Source organism: Apteryx mantelli, chromosome 26 (assembly GCF_036417845.1).
Source record: "Apteryx mantelli isolate bAptMan1 chromosome 26, bAptMan1.hap1, whole genome shotgun sequence".
Classification (NCBI taxonomy): domain Eukaryota; kingdom Metazoa; phylum Chordata; class Aves; order Apterygiformes; family Apterygidae; genus Apteryx; species Apteryx mantelli.
In genome coordinates this window covers 2180529-2199607 of record NC_090003.1, presented here as the reverse complement: position 1 = coordinate 2199607, position 19079 = coordinate 2180529, and the positions used below count along the sequence as shown (strand labels likewise).

Genomic DNA, 19079 nt, shown 5'->3' with positions numbered 1-19079 from the left:
AAGAGAGGTCAATCCCTGAGGTAGTGCCCATTCCTTGAGAAAATAATCCTCTAAGATTACTTCTAAGATAGAAATTAAATGTAAATGAACTATATGTTCTCACCTGCAGTAAAAGCTGTAATTAATTTATAGACTGATTTCACTTTAGCGGGTAAAACTAACATTCATGCAAAAATTACAAGGGCTTCATTCAGTGACCTAGCCAGCTCTTATTGTCAAATGGCCAGAATATTTCAGTGGGTCCTCTCTTATGGGCCAAGCTGTTACCTCTAAATGATTTCCATTTCCTTCCATGGTATTTAGATAATCAAACGTTTTGCTAGTGGTGCACTAACTAAAAACTTTAAGCAATTGAATAATGTGATTTGGCACTTCATAAGCTAAGCACTAGTAGTGATCATCTTGCTTTCCAGTGATTTGTATGCTAGAAAGAAAATCATTTGCAAGAAGAATATTTAAAATCCACTATTAAGGATTGGCAGTTTAACATAATATCATTATATCAGAGCACTTACTGAAGAAAGCCACCCAAAATTTTCTATAGTAAACTGCTTGCTGAATTGGCAACTGTGAATTTTTTTTAATTAGAAATTAATACTTGTTACATTTTCAAGTGCAAATATTGAAAAATAGCCTATGGCAAAATGAACAGGCACAGGTTTAAAAATAGTGTAGTTGTTTCCATGGATACGTTTGCTCTTTGGCAAAAAGTATATTATACACTTCTACAAGAATAAGCGTCATCTTAAATATATCTCTGGAGGGAGGGACCCTGTAATTTTAACCATAACAATAGAATTTGTACTTTTAAAAAAACGTGATCTTTCTACCTCACTTCAAGGTCATGTTACAGTTGGTCTTTGGAGCAGAAGAACTCAAGTACAGTAGAAGAGTGCAGCTTTGTGTTAAGTCAGCAGCCAGCAGGCATTTTAACATATAGCTCACTTTGTAAAATATCAAGACAAATAGCAATCTCATACAACAAAGCAGTAATCAAAGTGCAAGTGGACAGTGTTACACAGACAGCACAAGAATTTAAATTACCTCTAGCCTGAATTTGGAAAAAAGCACCAGAAACTGAACCAGACTACTGAAAAATAGTTTGGTGAAACATCTCAAACAGGTTTGCTGAGTCTCAGAAGGTGTAACTGAAAGACACATTAAAATTATTGTTTCTTGCTGAAAAATAGATGTATAGGGTTTTTTTTTGTTGTTGTTGTGGTTTTTTTTTTTAAGAACTAGTCTTTGTAACCCTGATGCGATAACTTAGTAACAGTCAGGATGTCATTTGAAACAGTCATATTTATTCTGGAGCATACTGTGGCTTTCAGCCCAGCCCATCAGTCACTGAGATACTTGCATACTTCCCAGTGGAAATGTAAGAGCTTCAGTGCTGTAGCTTCTTTGATTCTCACTACAGTAGCTGCACCGTTAGCCTTGGCTGTGACTGAACAGGAGAACATCAGGCACATCATTGGCATATTTTATCACCAGAGTATTTGTCATTCTTGCCAGTTTTCTATTTGGCTACCACACTCTACATTTCTCTGAAGGATGCATGGCTGTACCCTTTTTACAATGGAACGCCTCTGAGAAGGCCTCAAAGTTCTGCAAAGATCCCATCACCCTAAACAAAGAGAAGGAACTTATTTACATGGATGCAGTGCATGGAGACCATTGCTCTGGAAAACAGTAAGCCATATACATGAAGTGAATTAGAATCAGATACTTCAATTACAGTCTCAGAGTATGGGACATTCTACTTCTATGCAAGGAGAACATAGCTAATATGACTAATGAAATTCTAGAACAAACAGACGGCCTATTAAGTGGATTCTGGTGCATTCTCTGTAGTTTGGCAAATTCACTAGGCCAAGTAAAGGAATGTACCCTTCAGCAGTTTCCTGGAAGGTATTGGAGAAATTCTGAAAGTTAGTTTAGTTTTATCTTGCCTGTTAGAATATAGCTGCTAGCAGATGAACCAGTCGCTCCTTTTGCAGTATATTGGTGCAATGGGTTGAGCCAAGTAATGTCATCAGTTAGTAAACCAGTTAGTAAAACCCACCTGTATTTCAGAGGGCTGTGAACATCTGTCTTTATTGACTGGCTAGCATATTCTGGTCTGTAGGAACCACACCAAACCTAGACAAGGAGGATTAATAATTTGTGGGTCAGTATTAAAAGGAATTCAATTTGGGGACCGTCTCCCTCTTTTTCAAAGTTTTTTCCTAAGAGCCATCCCAATTTGTTAAAAGATAGCTGGAGTTATGTTTTATAGAGGAGGCAGACAAAAATACAATTAGTTACTAATTAGTTTAGTTTTTTGAAGTTCTTGAATCAGGATTTGTGCTTTGGGATAGATATATTAGCTCTTGGTTAATGTCACCCATGTGCCTCCTGAAAGAGATAAGCTCAGATCAGACAGTCTACAAGCTGCAACACTAAGTCCCCTACTGACAAATATTTGCTACTCTAAGAGTGTAAACACACAGGTGCTTCTTGTCCAGGCCAGAGGGTGAAATTCAGCTCAGCAAACTCATTGTTTCTGCATTGGAATAGAATGGCATAGAGGAAGATAAGTGGAAACAGTGGCAACATCTGTTACCTGAATATGAATTCAGATTCCAGGGGTGCTGACTTGGTATTTCTCAAGCATTAAATCTACTCCAGCACACATACATAACACATATGGCAATAGCAATTGCAGAGAATGGATGAAACCCTCCCTGCGTTGCAAGCAAAAGCAGTTTTTTCATCAGAGTTAGTGGAACCAATGCTTTACATGAAATGACAAGCCCTTGAAAGTTGATGTCCCCCATATGTTGTTGTCTGACAGTCCTTTTGGTTGCTGGGTGCCCTGTTTTCCCGTATCCTCACTCCAGCAGGTTTCAGTAATGCCTTGAGACAACTTACTGAAAAATCTTTCCTCTAATCATTAAACTATCTTTCACATCTGTCTTGCAGACCTTTTGATGAGTACTGCCGATGGTGAATCCCTTACCAAGTGGAGCTCAAGACTGTGATTTTCTCCCTAACGTTTAGGATAATCTAATTTATACTTTCATGCAGCATGTGGTGGGTATACATGTGTTCTCACCTGGGCAAAGTTGAGGAAGAAAAGCTGTTTGTGGGACAGATTCAGTCCAGGCAACTTTGGCTCCATCCCTTCCCGTTCAAGCCATTTCAGATAGGCCTAGATATGATTAGAGAGTCAATTCAGAAGAGCAGCAGGTCTGCTGGTTCAGACACGATGGGTTTTTGAATGTTATTTTGGGGGTGAGAAATTCCAGTCACAAGGTATGTGAACCCAACATGTTTTCCCTTCAGTATTTTTATAATTTTTCTCTGTATAATATAACTGGTATGGCTAATTTTTTGAAGAACCTGTCATCATAAGTATTTTGTTGACTTTTCCATAAAAAAAATTAAATACACAAGTATAATTTGTACTCATCTTCTGAAGTACAGCACTCTGAACTAAAAACTGTTCAAAAAATAGTAAAAAAACCTCCATAATCTAAAATGAAAGTGGAGTTTTAGATTAGTAGTTGTTATTGGCCAGTGGATCCCCATTGCAAGTATCTACTTGTGTTCTTTAAGGAGTCACTTGGAGATCTATTCTGAATTTCTGTAGAAAGGTGGCATACACTGTTTTCCCAGAATATAAGACACTAGCACTCTGGTGGACCATTGGTTTGCTATTGTGTCTCAGCAAGCAAGCATGACAAAGCCTGACAGCTGTTGACAATTACTATCTTCTTGAAGTATTAGATCAATACAGTAACTGAGATGATTGAATGCCTGTGATTGCAGTTTGAAGTAAAATCATCAGCTTGGATATGACTTTTTCTGTAAGAATTTATATCTGGTAGTAAAGTGTTAAGTCTTCTCCACGCTTTTATGGTGATGATTTCTATCTCTTCAGGTAACTGCTCATAAAATAGCTGATAATAACCTTGCTCAAAGTTAAAACCATTACCCGTTATTGTTAGACATTAATTGGCCAATTTTCTTTTTTTAGGAATATCGACATAATGGAGACAAGTTAATGTGTCCTCATGCTGGTTAATTTCAAATGTTTTATTACCTTATCCTCTTAGTTGCTGAGATAGTCCCAAAGCACACAAAACATGGGAAAGGTAGAGGTAAGGGTAAAAATACATTCAACGCCATAGAGCCTCAGAGGATTATGTATTCAGGCTATTTATGTCATAGCACACTACTTTTCCACATTTGTAATACATTTTAGAGCCAAGTAAGTATTCACTTGGAAAAAGTAATTAATTTTAATGGTATCCATCAGAGTCAGAATTGTCATTTTAGATTTCTGAAAATTAAGGATGTTCTTCTATAAACACCCTTAACTGTTCCCACATTAAAAACACCAGAGGTAAAAAGTTTTACTATGACAACTATTAGAATTATTCAGAGAAAAGAACATTCCATGCTCACACCTTAGCTCCACATGGAAAGAACCTTCCTGCTGATAAATACTCTGTTCTTATTCAGAGTGAGGGTTTGTAAGCCTGGAGGATGAAAGATATTGGACTTCCCTGAGGCTGGAAGATGACTTTCCCTGTTACAGCAGGAGAAATAAGATGACATACAATAGTGTTTTTGAAAGATAACACCAAGATGGACAACACAGTTTTTCAGCTTGCAGCATGGAGGTAGTGCACTGAAATATCAATTGCATTTCTCCTGTTTTTTAAATAACTGACTAGTTGAAACAACCTTTTACCTTGGAAAGAAGCAGAACTTCTGAGATTATCAGTCTTTGCATTTTTATTCTACTTATTAGCTGCACAGAAGTAAATAGTAGCAAGCTAGAGGAAACTTCTTTGTGTTATTTTCCTATAGCTTATAAGACACATAAAGAAAGCAACAAAAGGAGCCAGGCTTTCAGAGGCAAATGTTTTAGTAGATATGATCTGTATCCCCCTTGAGGAGATGGTATATCCATCAATTCTTTTCATGTCCTACCTTACATGTCACTTCTGAGATCAAAGATGAAAGTAAAGTTAAGTAAACTTGGAAAAAACAGATGCTGTGCTTCATAACATTGTCAAACTGTTGCCAAGAAATTAGTATTCTGTTGCCATGTGAAAAGCTGTTTGAAGCTGCAGCTCCCATTTTCAGAATTAAAGGCTTTCAAAAATGGAGGGTCTTTTACCCTTTCTCCTACATAACACTGTGCCTGTTTATGAACACAGCCTTTGTTTACTTGAGAGATACATATGCAGCATCAAGCATTGTGGGGCACCAAACTATAGCTAGGAGAATTAGGTGGTCTTCTCCTGAGTGCGAGAATGCAACAATTCTGCTCGATGATTGGATGCATGGGGACATAAGCTTCCAGATATACAACTGAGGCTTTACGTTTTTGAATATGGTAATAAAATGTTAATTGTGATATTTTCTATGATCTATGATGAACAGGTGACCCCACTGCTGAATCCCAGGGAAAAATTAACTCATAATATATTTGAAAGTTACCTTATAAGCCTGTCGGACTCCTCCATTATCTGCAATATTTTCTCCTAATGTGCTTATTCCACTGACCTGTAACAGAATAATCATTCATTTAGTCTATAATCAGTAACTTCAGTCACCCTAAGAATCACAACTTGAAGCACAATCATAAATCACAGACAGACAGTCACATCTGGAACAGAAGGCAACAGTGACTTTGCGCTAGGACAAAGAAAAGAGAGAATGAAAGTAAATAATAATTAATAGCTTTAAAGTTGTAGACTAGAATAGAAATTTGGCTAAGAATATAGCAGGAACAGACTGTGGGCTGCTGGGAAGAACATATGCTAGCAGGACTGAGGATTGCATTTCCTACTACAAAATACAAGAGGAAACACAAGGTTTTTCTCCTCCACTCTCCCCAACCTAACAGGGTCTTTCAGCAAAAGCACACATGGGCCCAATTCACCATTAACCCAATTGCACACATATATCACTGTTTTTCTAGGCTATATTAGCACCCCTGATTTAAGACAAACAACATTTGTATTGCATTTCCAGAATGCTTATAATTTTAGTATTTGGGGTTTTATGCTTACTGTGTATAGAGATTCTCTGTTTTCATTCACTTTTTTTGTATTAAAATCCAGTGGTGTGGAAGTGGTTGCTTTTAAAGGCAACAGAGCAAGGCAGGGAGATGCCCTGATTCAACTTTTACTTTGTTGTCTTTTTCTGAGTCTGAAGAGGTGATATGGAGAATATTTCAAGGCAAAATCCTGCTTTTAAAAACATAATTTGATGTTCTGGTATTTTACTTTACCTTTTCAGCAAAGCATTCTGGAAAAAGTAGACCTATAAATATGTCTGCTCAAAGCCAACTGAGGTAATTGAGGCTGAGGGTATGGTTAGGGAATGCTAGCTTGATCCAACATGGATAGCATTAGGATTAGACCTCAAATTTATAGCTTCTATCTGTAAAAACCTTTGGTATCTCTCTTCATAAAATTTATTTTAGCCTTGTTTTCATATTGTGTCATGGAAATTGTTTCAAATCAGCCTTTTTCTAAAATACAGTTTGGTTTTTTTTTCAAAAAAGGAAGCTTTTACTGTCTATTTCACTCAGTGGCTAGCACTCAGATGATTCTTTCTAGCTTTCTCTTTCATCTCTCAGTAACTTTTTCAGAAACTATTATTTTAAATCCTAGAGAAATAGGAATCTGTCCCTTACTACCACATTGAACACATTGTCTTTCTCTTATTTTTTTTAGACAAAGCTATTTAATTGCTTTATTGAAGACAGCTTTTATAAAGGAAGTAAATTGTAAGATTAGAAGTTTTTACTTCAAATGATAGTGGGAACTACTGAATTATCTTCTTATCTCTAGGGACTAATTTAAACCCTGTATTACAGAATTTGAACCAAGTGTTTGAAACTCTGTTGTTTTCAAACCAGCAGCAGCTTTTGCTCCCTCTGAATGTTCTACATAGTATTATTCCTGGGGACTATACTTACATTTTGTCCTCCAGCCAGCTCCCATGTGTAGTTCCCATACTGATAAACCATGCAACGAGACTGCTCCTTGAAATGCATAGCTGAGAAGTTGCTCCACCAGTCAAACATATTTCCATCTTTATCAAAATTCCGACCTGTATGTAAAGCCAAGAAAAATGGAAAGCTTTGAATGACAGCACATTCTCCAAATTAATCTGAGCAACCACTCTTCTACAGTAGCACCCGTTTTCTTTTAATGTTAGAGCTACCCTTCCTTCCACTCTTTCCTCTTCTGATTTAGTTGATTTAATACACCCTCTTGTATTGTCTGTGCTCCAGAGATTTACCAGAAATGTTTTTGGTAAGGCTGATATTGCCACAGGACAAGGGAATGGACTAGATCACTTGTGGTCCTTTCATTGCTACTCTCTATTTTTCTATCATTTCCTGTTCAATCAGCAGTCCTGACTTCAGTTACAGCACTAAGGCCTAGTTGTAGTTTCAGTTAGATTATGCAAACATCATATAATAAAATTCACCACCTCCTTTTAAGTGTCTAAGGTGCTTATTCTGTGTGTCCATGTGAGAAAACTGAGGATCATAGAGAATTAATGACTTTGCCACAAGAGGAGAAAGCTGGAAGTACATTTCTGGTGTTGCTTTCTCAGCCATGTGGCTTGAGCATACTTCTTATCTGCTATGGATCTAGATTCCTCAGGCTATACTGTGTGCTTATATATAAGCTGCACAAGCTTAATTAATGTAAAAATATTCAACAAAACCCATGTAAAAGAAATTACTGACTTAAGGTATCAAAAGTGATTTTTCACCCAAAACTATTTTAGATAGTGTTCTAGAGAAATGATGAAGTCAATTTATTTTGAAAGTTTGGGTTTGAAAAAGTCTTTTGTGATTTCTACTGACAGCTCTTCTATCCCAAGAATGTAGTTCACGCATTTCATTTTATTTTAGGAGCTAGCATATCTGCTTGCACTGACAGTATTTCTGATCTAATGATGCTGCAAAAGTAACAGATTTTCCTAAGAATTGTCATTAATTCAATTCATTTTTGAAATCTAGTTACTTCTCATGTGACCTGCTAAGTTCATGAAACATTCACTGCAAACTGTACAAAAGAATGTTAATACAGTGTGATTGCATTGTTCCCCAGTAGTGACTTCCTGGGCATGTGTACATGTATGCATGCATACTTCCATCACAGCAGTGTGTAAATTTAATTTCCTACAGAATAATGAGTGCAATTGTAAAAAGAATATTTCCTCAGATATCGTCTCACCATTGTCATCAAAGCCATGAGTAATTTCATGCCCAATAACCATCCCTATCCCCCCAAAGTTTAGTGCTTGTGGTTGATGTTTGCTGAAGAAGGGAGGCTGTAGAATCCCAGCAGGAAAAACTGCAAAAAGAGAAAGAGAGTATGTGAGACAGCTTTATTTTTGCATGGTGGCAGACAGGTTGGTTGTTCAGTTTAAGGGTCAGGAAGGAACCTAAAATATGAGGTGATTAAAGACACCATTATGTCTCCTTATGTGAAATTGTTTCTCTCTTGATAAACAATGACAAGTTATTAATGGTTGAGTTCAGCACATCTGGAATTACAGTATCTGCCTGTTTGAGAACCAAGCGTCATTTACATTTCAGCTTTAGCCTAATTTGGTATATAATGTATGCTGAAGTGAGTAAAGAGCAAAATGTTTAGTAACTGTCTTCTGGAAATATGCACAGTTTGTGTTTTAGAGCCATTTTATAGGGGAGCTAATGGATGTTTTATTGTTTTATTTTGCTTATGTTGAATAAAGGTTAGCTATCGTATGCAGGCTACCAGCAATACTCAGTGTGTAAAACATGCTCAGCAGTAATGCCTAAAGACTACCAACTGCACTTGGATGCCACTCTTTGAGGGGGAAGAGAGGGAAAGAAACCTCTCTTCCTTCAGTGTACTGAAAAAAGCCTCAAACAGAGTCAATAGGATTTAGTCTTCATCCTACATAAGTAAGATGAAATGCAAATAAGCTTCTAGAGAAATTAAGATGCGAACACTTCATTCTAACAAGACATTCTATAAAAAGTGAAATATTGAAATTATTTAGCAAATATTCCATTCAAAGACACAAGGCTTTTGACTATATAACAGGTTTCGTCCATGTGGTTTTGGGGAGTAATATAAGACAGACTGCAGTAAGATGAAAGCAGGGTACTGAAAGTAGTGTAGAAAATTAGTTTCTTTAGACTAGAAACAAGAAGAAATAGGATTTAGCCCACATCTACACTACCGTGGGTAGCTGTGCTTGGATTTTGGCTAGTATATTCAGATCCAAGTAGCTTCAGCCAGTTGCTTCCACACTGCTTGTAGGGGCAAAGCTCTAGAGGTAATCAGGCTTCAAGGCTTGAGTTCCCTGCCTGGAAAGCTGGCTTACAGCTGATTACAGTCAGCATAAAAGCAGCATGGATACATAGGGAGTCTGACTTCAAATACAAGCAGAGGTCCAAAATGACGTATGATTGTATTAGCAAGCCACGGGTGTGCCCCCATTAAGGCTGAAAAACTGGTTGTAGCTTTTACTGCAATTAGAAGCAAAGAATCTGCGACAGCAACGGCAGTCTTGAGCTGGACTTCTGGCCACCTGCACCAGCTCAGAGCTCAGTGAGCATGGGGAGTGCAAAGCCAGACAGATTCATCATGTCTTACCATGTCTGAAGATCTTTTTGCCTGCTAAGAACAATGGAGGTCAGGCTAGCAGCTCTGCAAAATCTCACATATCTGACATCCTGCAGGTTTCTTCAGTCTAGTGTGCCTCTTATCAAAATAATTTCAGTTGTCTGTACAAATGGCAAACTGGGGAGCTGCTCGTATGATTACTAGGAATGTGGAAACATGAGTATAAGCAGCCCAGAATACACTGTGAGGGCACACTAGTCTCTGAAGCTGGCACTCATATAATAGCAGTTAGTGTCTCAGGTTTTCACACATAAGGCTGTTTCAATTACAGTATATGAACTGTGCCTGCCAGGTTGAAAAAAGTTGAATATTCATCAACAAAGCAACTGCTCAAACAGAACAGCCTGCCTACCTTGCTCAGAATTTCCATAAGGGCAGAGGCAGGACTGCCTCTGGATAGCAGATTCAAGCCCTTGTGGTACAACAAATGATTAATTAGTTCCCTGCAGCTGTTAAAATGGTTGTAAACCTACCTATCTGGTTCCGATTAGGGGAATAGAATGCATTGACCACTGCAGCTCCAATTATCCATCTAAAAGTAAATATTGAATGCAAGTTAGCCATGAATTTTTATAAACATTCTTTTCATTGAGTTATTCTTGTTCAAAATTGCAGGCTGCACATAAGGAAAGGATTGGGGTCAGGAAGAAGGATGCTACTGGACACAGTCATAAAGAGATACTCATACCAGGAAATAACTGATCTCTCATTTATTGACATCTTTCATGCAAGAGAAATCCAAGTTAAAGCAAGATATATTTTTGTGCTTCAGTGTTGAATAGCCACATTAGAGTGAAATGTGGTAGCTGTTTACCAGGTCATCTAAACACTATGGGAGAGAGGAAATGAATAATATTACATTCAAAACAAAAATTGGTATTTAGAGGACATTTTGAGGTGCAGAAGGCAATTACTCAAATTGGAAGTTAGGACCAAGCTTATCTGTTGAAAAAATATTAATTAAAACTGAAAAATCATAATCATTGCAAATCTGCAGTCAGAAATATGCAAGTGTCTACATTTGGAATCCAGATATTTCATAGATAATGAGTATTAACTTTGATAAGTAATTTTTGTTTGAAGTAAGCCACTTTGGGAAATTCTCTTTATTGGTTTCAGATAACTCTTTATTCTTGGTCTTTCTCCTCCCTTCCTTCTCTTCTACACACCTCAAACACTCACAGACAGCCTGCTTTACTAAACAGTTCAATAACAGTCTGAAGTCATAAACTCAGGATACACGTTCAGCAGCATTAACGTAAGACATTCCTCTTCCCACACCTCTCATCCTTACAGTATCTTGTGGTGGCCTGGTTGCTGTCTCCACCATTATCCTGACATAACTGCTTGTGCACTGCTCTGGAATTGAATCAAGTTCCCTGCTTAAAAAAATACCTAACATGTTTATGTCTTTCAGGAGTTTTTGAAAAGCTGTTTAAAGCCTGGACTGTCTAGCAGAATAGAGAGGATGGCTTAGCACAGCCTGGGAACAGGAATAAGTGGAAGAAATAGGTCATTCTGATACTGCCACTAACCTCTCTGTAACACATGCACAGAGAGACAGCAGGAATCAGCACCTAGGTTTGAGGGGGGGGGGGCCTGGGAAATTTTCAAGACAGTTTTGCTCTGAAAGTCAGTCTGTTGTCAGAATACATTCTGTCTTGGTCCATAAGCTTGCCCTTGGCATGCTTGACATGAAATGTTTGTAGCTGGCAATAACTGACCCTTCTTTCATAAGGAGAAGAGGGAGGGTTTATGGCTGTGAATAATGGATTCTTTTTCTTAATTGTAATAATTAGCTAATAACATCAGCATTATTAGTTGTACACTCTCCTTCAATTTAATTAACTAAAAAATTATCTGGAGTGATAAGTGGTTTTATGTCTCCTTGGGGAAACCTTTCAAGCCTCTGGGTAGACATCACTAGAAAGCTGCAGATCATTATAGAGAAAGTGCAAATTACTGGTATTTGACATATCACCAAACTACCAGGCAAAGAAGGCCCAATTCAGGGCTTAGAGAAATCCATTAGAAGACTCCCACAAACATGCTTTCAACCACACCAGACTGTAAAAGGCAGTGCTGATCTAGAACAGAGTTCATGGATGAATAAAACCAACGTTACGCAAGAATTTTTGCCATGAAGAGCCTCAGGATTGGTTCAGTCAAGTAATGAGGAAGCATAAAAAAAGCTCTCTTGTTTAGCTGACTGATCAGAAAACTCAAAATGTGAGCACACAGTACAGACATTTAAAAACTTCCAGTTAATTACTGATGAATAATTCACCAAGAGAGTTATAACCACCATCACAGGAAGAAGGACAGAAAAGAAACAGGCTTTGCAACAATTAACTTGACCAGTGCTTCTCACAAGCGTACATAGGCTGGGAGCATACTATCTATGCAACACATCTAGTTGGTGTTAGCTCCCTTGCTTCTGCCTCTCATCACAAGAGTCTCTGTCACTAATGCATTCAGTAGGAGCTTTGCCAGATAGCTGTGTTGGAGGTGTTCAGGTCAGGATACCAATTAGACTAATAAAAATGCAGACTGACTAGCTCATAGCTCAGAAGTCAGGTCAGATTGCAAAGCATTTGTGGTTGAACATGCAAGTCAGGGCTTCTGGATATATTCCTGCCATAGACTTAGCAGGAACTCATCTACATTTGAAGGACTGGAGGGGTGGTCCTGGTGAAGCTGCGCAGTAATGCTTCTTACTGGCTAGCAATGCCTACTGCTTACTTTGGAGCTGTTTGCTATAATTTACAAACATGCTACTTTTATTTGATTGTTTTAAAACAAGCGCTAGCCTGTGGCTCTGTCTAAGAGTAGTGAACTGTGAGGCAAGAGTCAGGCAAATACAGGCACAAGACTTAAGATTCACTCAGGATGCATTCAGGGAGTCAAAGAAGGGATTGTGAGGCAGCCAAAACTGCACCTATGACAATCAGTTCCTGAAAAATACATTTACACCTTACTAAGTGCAGACTGTGAAGTGATTGGCTGGAAATGCAGCTATTTAACTTCAAGTGCTGTATCACTGGATGCTGCAAACTGAAGATGGTCCCAAACTGGATCCAGTGCTCAACTTCCCCAAGATTGAGCATACTTCCAGCAGAATTTTGACCAGAATATTTTAAGCTTTTTTTCCTAGTTATTAACTTTAGAGTCTCCATAATACTAGCTATCTCACCTCCTCCTTGCTGAGTTGCTGGAAAGATCTGTCACTGCTTTTGTGTTAAGTAGCTTCAATGCAATATATGAATGTGAAGCAGCTTGATGAAGGATTAGAGAGAGTGAGGGAACTGGATGAACTCTTACTGCTACAGGCAAGCAAAGAACTGTTTAATTTTAGGAAAAAAATTATAATTAAAAGATCACAAACATAAGCATTCTCAGTTATCCACAGCATATTACTTAAACATATTAACCATTATTTCAGAATTTAGGATGCGTATGTAGTGTGCAGTCTGGACACTCACATATTTTGGTCAACTCTCTCTCGAAGTTTCTTCAGGCTCTTTTGGGCTCCAGCTCTCAGGTTTTCCAGGATGTTTTCAAAGTAGTTGTGCTCACTGAAGTTTAACTGAAGAAATAGATAGCCCAGTAGATTAGTAAGCTGTGTTGAATGAGGAATTCCACATGCCACTGAATGCATCTTCTAAAACTGATTTGATTGCAATGTATCACTTAATAGTCAGCATTTTGCAGGCATTTATTTATAAAACATTCAACACAATCAAGTTTGAATGCTGTCCATCTATTTGGAAATGACAGTCGCATAGGTATAATTAGTTCAAGTAGCAAGGCAGGATGTTTTGGTTATTATATGCACTTATTGAGGTGCATATAGCATACTTACATTAGCATATTCCTGATCTAATTTTTCGTTGTGATCTTCCAAAATATAATCCGGATAGCCAATTTGTTCTTTAATTGCCATTGCCTACAAGAAAAGCAAGTTTAATGTTTCCTCTTAACTGTAATTTTTTAACGTTTCAGTGCATACAGTGGTTAAAATTCCTTTTTACTGACCACCCGCCTGTTTCTGAGAATTTGGATGCAAATATCTGATGTACTCAGATCTTGATAAAAGGCACCTTATTGCCTAGTGAGACTCTTTTTTACATGGAACATACAGTCTTCCTCTCGTCTCCAAGTCAGTCCAGCCACTATGGCAGACTTGCAGATGCTAAAGCACCATATGGCAGGACTTGGGCTTAACCCTCATTTAATGCCTCTTCTCTTGCTATTGCAATAGTACTGATGGTCCTAAAGTCAGTGAAAAGTTTGCTTTGGGAGACTGGATTGGATTCAGTCGTCATTTTAGCTGATGCATTATGTATCATCTTTTCTCCTCATTTCTAACTCGGTTCAAAAGACTTATTAAAGGAAATAAAAACGTTTGTGAGCTAATAAAAGATTAAAAAAAAGAGGACAATTCAATAAGATAATGGATAACAAAAGATAATGTCCACAGAACGCTAATGTTTTTTCTCTCATTTGAAGAAGAACTGGGAATAGTGATATTACAAAATTCCAAAGATTTCATATTCACAACAGAATACTAAAGTTTCTTGTTATCTCTGACCTTCTCACGAGCTTTTTCTTTAGATATTTCATCCATCCACTGTAACTCATCTAGGGTCTCAATGAACACTTCACGGATTTTGTCTATTAAATCTCGGACCTAAAAGAGAGGCAGTAAGAAATTAATCATTTACATGCTATTTTCTCCAGACACAGCAAAGGGGGTGAAAGGCTTCCTACTGAAAGCTGAACTCCCCATATTCTTTGTTCTCAAATATGGTACTCAGCATTTAAAAGAGCATCCCAAATGTGTTCTTATGCCTTGTAACTCCTGGCTGATGGACACTCCTTTATTTGTGAGATGCTAACTGGAGGTACTAATATGGAGGCAAAGGAAATACTGATTGAAATAGAGAAAATTAGTTTTTGGAGTATATATTAGTTTTGGTTTTTTTTTTCAGGGAATTTGACTGAAGTTACATGATCATATGGTCGCCTATATATTTTTGTTCTTGATGGAATACATTGTGCCTTGCAAAAAGCAGAGGAGTATTTTTCATAAGTGGAAAACATCCTGGTACTGCTGATCAGAATACTGAACAAAAGAAACAAAATATTTGCCTCCAGCCCTAAGGAACAATAGCTTCGCTGGAAAACATAATAGGACATGTTGTTTTTTCTGTCATCGTATGGCTCTGTTGGTACATATGCAGGGAGAAGGGGTGAATAACTGCCACAAATATTTCTTATGAGTTTTTACACAGATGTTCACATGAAACAAGTAGAGGTAGTTCCAGAAACATTGGCCCTGTAATGTTCAACTTTTTGCCATTCACCCGTTGTTGCCTTTTCTCTTGTGAACTGTCCCAACAGCAAGTTTTTAGAAATGAAGAACCCTGTGAGGAGGCAGCTGAATGGACTGTGCACCCCACAGCCTGGGGCCATGGTTCCTGCCATTCAGGATGACTTTGATTAAAGATGCCTTTGGAAACTATGCTCCACATCTTCAGTGTATACAAAGGAAAAAGAAATGCATCCTGGAAGATCTGGATAAGGTCCTGGGCTGCTTGTTCTAGGTGACCCTACTTGAGCAGGGGAGTTGGACTAGATGAAAAGTGTACAATAGCATGAAGGGTAAACTACATACCATCCTCTTACTCTCACCAGCAAATGTCTCCCTGACATACAATGCTCCCACTGCATTCTCCATGTTGTTGTTGACATAACTCACACACTCCCTCCAGCGGGCTTCTTCCAGTGTTGTCCCATAAAGTGCCTGGAATACACAACATCATAGCATTAATTGTGCCTATACAATTTTTTTCCAGATCCTCTGCCAAGTCACTGCCTAAAGAGGAGGCTAACTTAAGACAAAGGTTTCCATTCTTGTGATTGCTGTTTTCTCAGATTTATGCTTTGGGATTACATGACATAACCATGTCATTGTATTGACAAGGACTAGATTTGGTGACTGAGAGATTCTCCTTCAGTACTACGCTCTATAGTCTCTTTAGGAAGAGAAAAGATACCTTCCTGTAGCTGGCTCGAGCATCCTTGAAACGCTGACTCAGGCTGCTGACTCGATCAATTACCAGTCGCCAAATGAGGTAGTTCTGGATGGTGCTGTGTAGAAAAACAAAGCTGAATTTAATTCCCCTTAAAAAGCAACTCTAGTGCAGTCAGTTGCAGAGGAATCTTAATTCTGAATGGAGATGACAAAGCAAGCAATTGCTGCCAGTCATCAGTTTCATAGCATCTACAGGTGTTTGCTGTCATTTAGCACAGGCTGGTTAACTGTAAAGGCATCCAGACTGAGGACTGTGCTCCCTGGTCTGTTCAAGGACTAAATTCCTTATTTTTTCTGATTTTTTTTTCCTTCTAGAGTGTAAAAAGAGCTAAACCCCATGCCCTATTTTTTATTCCAATGTAACCTTTTCTAAGCATCCACCAACTAGACGAGATGCTTAGTACATGAGACCTCAGGAGACATGAATGGAATTTTTCTTCCAGCGCCCTTTGGAGAAAGGGAAGCATTACCCCTGTTTTACAGTGAAGTGGTATGATTTCTTTTCAGAGAAGCTCTGGCAGAACTAGAAGGTGGGCCCAATAATTTACATTTCCACAGTACTTCTGTGACTCTTGTCCTAGATCTTCCCCAGTTTCTTTACCTTGCTGAGTACTTTGAGATAATTGCTTTCAGCTCCTGCAGGTAGGGCATGCCATATACAACCACCTCCTCTTCTGGGTAGACCTGAACACTTACTGAAGACATGACACCTTGGATGAAGAAGGTCCAGTTAAACTCCTAGGCAGAGAAAGAGACAGATACACGGATGCCAGGTATTTCAGTGCCTTATAACTGTCATGCCATTCTACATTCTCTGGGATCGCACTTTCTACTGTTGACAGTAGAGCCTACATATGAGTAGAGCGAGCCTACTGCACATACACATCGTTGCTTCTTGTTCTAGCAGCACTGAGGTCCAGCTGCTCTTAGAGTATCACGTTGGAAGAATTTACTGTGTTCAAATTTATGTTGACTGATCATTTGGAGGCTTGGCCATGTTATTTCCAGAATTTGGTTTGAAACCACTATGAACCAAAGATCTGATTCACCTGTTGTTTTATGCATAGGACTTTCAAGCATTTCTTTTTCCTTGGGATTCATGGATTTCATTTTCTGCTCGGCATAGAGACAGAAAATACAGCAAATGCTGTAGCTGTAGTTTTGTTCAGTAAAAAAATGCTTTTTAAAAGACTGTTAAGATTAAGAATTGAAATGATTTTATAGCCATTTTTGTTGCATCACTGTGATGAATTCACAAAGCCATTTCCAACTGACATGATAATAAGAGGAGGCTGAAAGTAGTGGAATGCTCATTAAACACTTACATTCAACGCAAACTTTTCCTGTAGATCCTTTAGAGTCATTTTGTTGTATAACAAGGTCACATCATGCCTTTCTTCTGCAGGGGTAGTCGCCTGAAGACATTCACAAGGTTATTACTAGAATCAACTGACACAAGTGTCAATGGCAGGAATCACATGAATGCACATGCACATATACACACCTAAACAATACTGAGAATAAACCAGTTTCTTTTGGAAAAGAAAGCTCATTTAATGGTGTCCAGTACTGCTTTCTACATTTCAGTACAGCAATTCATGCCCCACTGATCAACTCAATAAGAAGTTTCAGTAGTATGTCGAGCCAAGAGATTCCCTCCATCCTCTTCAGAATGGAAGACAATGCTTTTAGGAGTCTACAGCACCCTAAAATTACTGAGGATGCAAGGAAGTTGGCCCTGGGGTTACCATAATGTATGCTTAGCAGAAGGTGAGTTATCCAGCTTTAGCAAGCTCCCAAGAATAAGCATGGCTGGAACTAGAACAGACACAGTAACAGTGTATACAGTAGACATAGACATAATCATACATACAGAAGCTCTGATTTCTGGGCTGCCCAAGCCATAGCAAGTCTCCTTCCTCCTGCTCTCTTCTACGCTATGAGTTTTGTGCTGTGTTGAAAAGTTCTGCACAAAAGAGCAAGAGAGACTCTTTTTCCCCATACATCCTCCCAAGTTCTTGATTTCTATACTCACATTTGCAATCTCGGTTTCAAGCTGCATAACTTTTGCCATTTCCTCTTGGACGAAAGAATCATCTTTAGACATATTCTTGTCTTCTCGGATCATTTTGGCAATGGTGATCATGAACTGCAGGTAAGCTTCTCTGACCTGTACACACAAGAAATAAAACCTGTGCATCTAGCATCACGAGGAAAAGGTATGCTGTCTGTCATTCCTCATTCAGCAGTCAATTCATGTTATTTTAGCTTCTACAGTGTCCTGTGGAAAAGTTTGACCCAGTGTAAATGACATGGCACAGCCTTTGTCCTTATCTCCAGTGCAACCCTCTCCACTCCATTTTCTTGTCTTTTTCTTCTATACTGGATACTACTGCAATATCTAGGATGTCAGTTGATCCTTGAATATCTCACAATGCAGTTGCCAGTTTCTAAACATGTAGTGAAAGTGACACTTTACATTTCTCTACGCAATCCAACTCTCTGGAGTTCTGGGTTAAACTTACCACTCGAGCAAGCACAGAAAGCTCTGGGCTTTGAAATACACTATGGGAATAGTGATCCCTTCTAGTTAAAATATCAGGGTAAAAAACAAAGTTTAAAATTCTCTGATAGTAATACCATAAATCCTCCAAATCCTTTGTTTTCAGTGGCTGAAAGAAAAGCTCTCTGTCTCATGGTTCCCAGTGATGCCTTTGCTTTATTTCTAATAGGAAGGTATAGCTGTGATTTATGCCTCAGAATGGGCCTTGGAAAGATATTTGGCTGCTGAGGGAGTACAGTTTTTTGATACAGGAAGGCTTAATATTACCTATTATTCTTTCCTCCTCCATAGGCCTTGGAAACCAGATAAACACAATAACTGTTGTGAAATGGAGTCTGGGCAGTTACATGATGATGATTTATGTTTTTAGGCTGAATGCTGAGACCTTAATCAGGCCAGACTCCCACAGGCCTCCGTAGGAGTTTTGCCAAAAGATGCTGGACTAAGCGCAGGGGGAGTATAGGTCATCAGAGTTTGGTTCATTATTTATGGGAAGTGAGCTGTTAAATAGCAAATAAAAGGGGGTTGTGTCTCCTCTTTATTCATTAGGATTAAAAACAAATCCTTGGTGCCCCCTCCCCCTTGTTATAGCTTCAACTTTAAACTATATTAAATACTATTTGTTTGCTTTTGCTAGTCTAGGATCCTCTATGTATTGCACTTGATTTTCTACTTCCTACAAGTCCTTTTAAGTCTGACTTGCATCCAGGGATGC

At 38.4% G+C, this 19079-nt stretch overlaps 1 protein-coding gene across 1 annotated transcript in view; it reads right to left on the bottom strand.

Moving 5' to 3' along the window:
* Window positions 1–1527: 1527 nt before the first annotated feature.
* MMEL1 (membrane metalloendopeptidase like 1) overlaps window positions 1528–19079 on the bottom strand; it is a 30355-nt gene continuing 12803 nt past the window's right edge. Inside the window, exons 9-23 of the mRNA XM_013944185.2 lie at window positions 17837–17971; window positions 17127–17216; window positions 16403–16539; window positions 15764–15857; window positions 15382–15510; window positions 14296–14394; window positions 13567–13650; window positions 13187–13290; window positions 10178–10236; window positions 8262–8381; window positions 6986–7119; window positions 5497–5562; window positions 3098–3193; window positions 2066–2142; window positions 1528–1627 (exon numbers count right to left, since the gene is read on the bottom strand). Coding sequence (XP_013799639.2) covers window positions 1528–1627; window positions 2066–2142; window positions 3098–3193; window positions 5497–5562; window positions 6986–7119; window positions 8262–8381; window positions 10178–10236; window positions 13187–13290; window positions 13567–13650; window positions 14296–14394; window positions 15382–15510; window positions 15764–15857; window positions 16403–16539; window positions 17127–17216; window positions 17837–17971 — 1524 coding nt within the window. The remainder of the gene's footprint in view (window positions 1628–2065; window positions 2143–3097; window positions 3194–5496; window positions 5563–6985; window positions 7120–8261; window positions 8382–10177; window positions 10237–13186; window positions 13291–13566; window positions 13651–14295; window positions 14395–15381; window positions 15511–15763; window positions 15858–16402; window positions 16540–17126; window positions 17217–17836; window positions 17972–19079) is intronic.